This window comes from Triticum urartu, chromosome 6A, assembly GCF_056163025.1.
Source record: "Triticum urartu cultivar PI428250 chromosome 6A, HENAU_Tu73, whole genome shotgun sequence".
In the NCBI taxonomy this organism is placed as follows: domain Eukaryota; kingdom Viridiplantae; phylum Streptophyta; class Magnoliopsida; order Poales; family Poaceae; genus Triticum; species Triticum urartu.
In genome coordinates this window covers 371,548,841-371,554,904 of record NC_141878.1, presented here as the reverse complement: position 1 = coordinate 371,554,904, position 6,064 = coordinate 371,548,841, and the positions used below count along the sequence as shown (strand labels likewise).

Below are 6,064 nucleotides of genomic sequence, written 5' to 3'. Positions count from 1 at the left end.
CCAGAGACACGTTGCCCCGTTCTAATTCTTTCAACGGCAATGGTTTTGCTTCAGGCAAACTACTTTGGAGGTCCGTAAAGCTGCCGATCAGCGATGGAGCCAAGTCGAGCCCGGGTGAAGCGGTGATATGTCTCCTTTTCCTTAGTGGAGAGGGACACGCGTTGGTTTTTTACATAGGAATATCCTATCTTTTCAGTCCTATAATGTTGATGTTTACGTGGCTTGTAACTGGATCTTTATTTTATTAATGAGACACGTATTATCATGCAAAAAAAAAGACTTATATTTAGAAACAGGGGGAGTATATACTACTGCAAATTTACATGAGAAAAATAAGCGTTTGTGTTCTTAAAAATTGCAAGAGTTAATGGGTGGAATAACAACTTTTCATGCACTATTTGTTTTACAAGACACATGTTTTTACAAAAAAAAAGACACGAACTTTTTTTTCGACCAGAGCTAGTAGTGAAATGGGCCTTCCAAATTTACGCCAACTCTGGCCCATCCAACTTGCCTCCGCCATCCGTGTCTCAAACCCTAACAAAAACCACCCCTTCCGCCTCCAGTCCCTCTTCCTCTCTCTCCCAAACCCAAAGACGGCGAAACCCAACCCTAGCTCCTAGTCTCCCCCATGGCCTCGCACCTCGACTTTCGCTACCTCGACGAGGGCCTCGGCGGCGAGCGCGGCAAGCGCAAGCGCCGGGAGGAGGAGGCAGATGCCGCCGATTCCATGGACCTCGACGCCGACGCGCCCCGGTCGTCCAAGCTCCGTGCAGTGGCCTCCCAGTCTGACCCGTCCAAGCCGGCGGCCTTCGGGTCGCCCACCTACGACGGCGTCATCGCCGGGCGCGTCTCGGGGCGGACATGGAAGGAGCCACGCACGCGCCGCTCCTCCGCGCTGATGGTGTCCCGGAAGCCCGTCCCTCTGGAGCAGCGCGTGAGGGACAAGTCCCTGAAGAAGGCGTACCAGGCGCGCGTGGCGGAGCTCAAGGACGAGATCCGGCAGAACAAGGTCGCCAAGCGCAAGCAGAAGGAGGAGCGGGAGAAGCGCAAGAAGGAGAACGTGCTGCGCACGGGCTCGAAGCTGCAGAAGGTCACCAACCCCAAGACGATCCAGAAGATCGCCAAGTCCAAGAACCGAGGTCAGCTCAGGGTCGTATCCGACGACATCTTCGGCGGCAAGAAGTCCGAGGCCGCCCGCCGCATGCAGGTGCCCGGCCTGGAGAACTGAGTCGCCGCATATCTTTGCAATCTGTAACTCCAATTTTGTAGTAATGCTTTTCAATTGCTGTGAGCTCTGTCATGGCCGATCAAAAATCAAACGCTTGCAGTTACTTTGGTATGGTATATGAAACTATGTGCTACTGTTTGGTTGCTCTGTTAGCGGATTTTAAAACAAGAATCACCATTGTGTAGCGTCCGTCCGTGTCTGGCTTGATTGGTTTCATGTGGTGAACTGCTGATGTTATCATTGATCTTCCTTCTGGAATCCTTAATTTGGTAGCTCCTCTAACTCTGATTCTTGATTTGGGATGTTGGTGGATGATAATAGCTTTGCGCAATCTTCTCCTTTTCGCGTTTTTTTGGGTGAGCTTCATTCTTTTATCAGCTGTGATAAGAACCCGGGAACTCCAGGCTTACTCCGGTACAGCACTCAAATTGTTTGGCAGTTTGATGAGCGAACTGCAATATTCGCCTCAGGGACAACAAAACACAAATCAAAAGAAGTTAAACACCCACTAAGCCCTTATATTTGGTTCAGGATCGGAAGGATAGCAATTCTATTCTTCTTCCTGGTCTTCCATAGATCGGAAGGCACACCGTGATCAGCTTGAGTATGACTTGGTTGTGATTTCCGCTGCTACAAAGGATCGTGCCGTTTCGGCCCACAAATGCATCGGTGCTAGCCATATGAATCCAGCGACAATATTAACATTCACCACATCAGCATTGTAAATTGCATCCAGCATCAATATACAACCGAGCAAAGGTACATTTACTAAGAGCATGGAAAATGGAGAGTAATACGCAGGGGCGGGGCATGCACCTCCAGGCTGTTCATCCGCGCCGTGATTCGGAAGCTTGGTTCGACTAGAAAATTCCTGAAAAACAGATGGAAATTGAGATCAGTATGTGAGACGATATACATGCCCATCGTGTGCTAGTACTTGGTACAACGTAACAGCTTAACCTATAACTCGGAGCACTAATCGTCGACTTTGCTCGCAAAAACAGCGAATTTGATTGATTGGGTCCACCTGTCAGACTGACATGACGAAGACTAATCCAGATCAATATTTGACCAACGGAGGTGGACGGGGGACCCACCAGTCAGCCACTCATCGTCTTTCTCCTTTTATTTTCTTCTTCCTCGTCTCTTCGGTCCCGAGCGGAGGCAAGCACGCAGGTGCTATGATGGAAGATGGCCTTCGGGAGGAAAGGGAGGAGGTGCGGGAAGGGCCCATTGGCGGCGGTCGCGCCACGCGCCCATCCACCCTGTCACCTAGAACGCTGCCTCGCTGCCGCCCTTGGCGTCCGCCGCCCCCACTTCCACCCCTCTTTGTCTCCTTAACTACTCGCCCCATAAGCGCACCCTCTACAAGCAACTCCTCGCCTATGCTGCCCGACTGCCTCCCCCTAGACCAGACGATGAAAAAAGGATGCCAACAACGTCTGGGGATGCGTCTTCCAGCTCATGGTCCCCGACGCGCCAGAGGTGGAGCCCTCTGGTTGCGTCAGGTTCTAGGCTAACTCTGACCCGCAGCTCACAAGGGCCTCGCCTCGCTGCTCTGGACCATGCAGAGTACTCAGGGGCCGGTGACGAGCTTCTTACATCCCGAGAGCAGAGCACCCATGGCGACGTCTGCGGCGAGCAGACTAGGGCTCAGGGCGCGAGAAGCACATCACCGTTCTTCGGACGCCCAGAAGGTGCTCAATGGACTGTCCCATCGAAAGAGTGATATGAAGAAGACCTTCCAGTCATTGACATGTGGGGACCAAGTCTCATTTGCCACATTAGTTGGTCAATTTTTGGTCTTCGCCACATCATCCCAACAGGTAGGCCCAATAGGTCAGAGCGACTGTTTTTGTGAGCAAATCAGACGATCAATGCTCTCCATTAGTTGTTGGGCACAAAAAGGTGGTTCCTCGTGCCTTGTCTGAAAAGTGGTACTAAATTGTTACTCTAGCCCCAAGTGTGGTGGTTTTGGGTAAATACCTCTCTTTTCCTGCTCCCATCTTCTTCATCTTGTTCTTTCTCCTTCAAAGTTGTCTTTCTGTTAAATCATCTTCCCCCCCATCACATATATTCATCTTCTTCCTCGGTACACTTGTTCCACTAACAACCTTCCTCACGCTTCCCATTGCGGTGATCTATGTTTTTCCTTCCAATCGTGATGCCCTCTTCTTTTTCGATTCATTTTACTTCCGTCCACTTATCTTTGTGTTCAATTTCTCATAAGATCACCTTTTAATGTTCTGTCCCGTCATAAATCATCCTCGTTCGCCATTCCTATGCAAATTCCTATGGAAATTTCTTTGTCGCAACCTTCAAGCGAATCTTCAAAATGTTTCTCGTTCCTATGGAAATCTCTCCTTACATATACCATTACGATTTCATCCTTGCAAATGCAATGATTCTTCGCCGGGCACTTATCAATCATCATATGCTCCTATAATCTTGTTTTTCCATATCTTCTCCTGTAAATTTACGTTTGATGAATATTGCAATCTCCTCGTTTTGCTACCTTACATTTGTATTGTCAAGTTACTTTCGATGAAACTTGCTTTCTCCCTGTTTCCTCTCTTGTACTCTCAAGTGACATGAGGTGAAATCAAGCATTACCAACTGTATGTCCAGTTCCAAGTTTTGTACCGTGAAATATATCACCTACTTTTGCAATTTCTTACTTGCCTTTCTAATTTATAGTTGTTTCATGCTTGCATTGCCCATGTCATTTGTTTGAGTCCCAAGACATTGATGGTTCACAGTATGTGCTAACATTTATTTCTGCACCGGCAAGTGGGCCCAAATTACGAGACACTCTCGTACAGTCACATTAACTTCCTCCTCCCTCTTCTTCACCACTTGGGGATCTTCACTCGCACTCGCATTCCTCAAATCATGTCTCTCGTCACCTCTATCTGATGCCTACCAGTGCTGCCAGTCACCGCAAATCATCGCCATCAAGGATCAACCTATAGTCGAGGGAAAATGTAGGAGAGGGAAATAAAAGAAACACACACGGTCGAACTTCTGCAACTATAGGGATAAGTAATACAAAATCACCTAATGAAGACTAAGCTCTTGTTGCACAAACACTAGGAGAGACGCTAGCTTGATTGCACATGTGGACACGCTTGCTACTTGGCACCAACCTATACATGCAAGCATAGTGTTTCCTTTACAAATATCATATGCATAATTATCTCTTTTGATGCTCAACTCTTTTCCTTAAAATTTGTGGTTCTCCTTTTCTTGCTTAGAAGATCTTTTTTTGAACTTTTTCTTCCTTTCGACTATCCTTATTGAGCTTCAACAAAATATGTGAGACAAGTATCGTAAGATATGCACGTGAGTAAGCTAATGCTATTGCTACCACTAATAAGGTGCTCAAGTTTTCATGAAGCCCGACAATACTTGGATAACTAGTCTCAATAGGTGTGAAAGTGTACACAGAGAATGGTGGGTCTATCAAAGGTAATGGCAAGGAAAAGTTTGTGACATAATGGATACCCTCGTCACACTCAACCTTTCACGAAGTCGGAGGTAACCAGCCTTGCTTCCGGTTGAAGGTGTCAAAGGATGGATGATCGTCATCAATTGCGAGCTTGTTGGTTGATGTAGATGAGACCCAATGGTCACTCCCGTGAAGCGTTGGTGATGATCCGATGGCATGAACGTGATGGTGGGTGGAGGGGTTCCCGCTTTGATGAAAAGCCTCCAAATTTATCTTGGCCAAATGATGTGAAAACCTATATAAGGGCATCGACCCTCGAGCACGTCGATAACTTCAAAATGACCCCAATAATGCTCAAATCAGAGTCCAATGAAGTGGCCAAATGGTGAAAGTTCGTGGCTAAAATGACAGTGGCAGGACGTCCGAGCTCTGGTCCAGATGTTCGGCCTTGGAAATCACGTTTCTGTTGTTTCAGGGGTGGGGTGCCTGGATGTCCGGCCGGGCAAATCCGGGATGCGATTAGGAGGTCGAAAACACTATTTGAGGTGGAATTTTCGATTTGGAAATCAAAATTGATGTGAAAAAATTGGGGTAGGGAACGCCAAGGGAGGTAGATACACTTGCCAAACACTAGATCCACAGATCAAAATCAATAAAAACTCAACAGAAAAACAAATCACAAGAAATTTGGTATGGCTATTTGTATAGGGATTTTCGAATTTGGGCAAGAACAACCAAACTAAGGCTAGAAAAGTGAGGGGAGGGGGTTCCAGTTTGTGGCAACCTTGATCTCGATACCAAATGATGTAGGACCAAACCCTTGTTTGCCCGATCTTCATGAATTGGAGGTGGGTTTAGGGAAGATCGACGGACAAGCACTCAAATCACAAATCAAATGATAGATCACAAACATTCAAAAACAACAAAGGAAAAGATTCAATGATAGTTCATCCAAATCTCTAAGAGAGATGGGTCTTGAATTCTATGGAGAAATCTTCTCCAGAAGTGGAGGCCTTGGTACTCCTTGGAGTCTTCCCCTCAAGAGGGGGTCTTCAACTCCATGAGAGGAGCCATCTCCATGAAGGAGTAATCCCACAAGGGGAGGTACATGAGCTAAGTATTATAGTTTTAGATCTATTCTTAGCTAACCCTTACTAGAGAAGGGAGGGGGTATTTATAATCTAGGGTGAGATGTGAGGTGGATACAAGGATCAAAATCTAAAACTACGCGCAGGCACGCCCGATGTCTAGACATGGGGCCAGATGTCTGAGCTCATGTTGGCCCCCCAGATGTCTGGGTTTGAGTGCGAGATGTCCGGCCAAGCGGGGCCCGACTATGTGATCCTTTACAAAAAATTCGGACTCAAGCCGAATGTCTGGGTCAT

General features: G+C 47.3%; 1 protein-coding gene across 1 annotated transcript; it reads left to right on the top strand.

Annotated features, from left to right (window-relative positions):
• The first annotated feature begins 555 nt into the window (after positions 1-555).
• On the top strand, positions 556-1,420 carry LOC125555860 (coiled-coil protein). The gene has a single exon (XM_048718678.2). The coding sequence runs from the start codon at positions 632-634 to the stop codon at positions 1,229-1,231; it is 600 nt and encodes a 199-aa protein (XP_048574635.1). The 5' UTR covers positions 556-631; the 3' UTR covers positions 1,232-1,420.
• Positions 1,421-6,064: the final 4,644 nt, after the last annotated feature.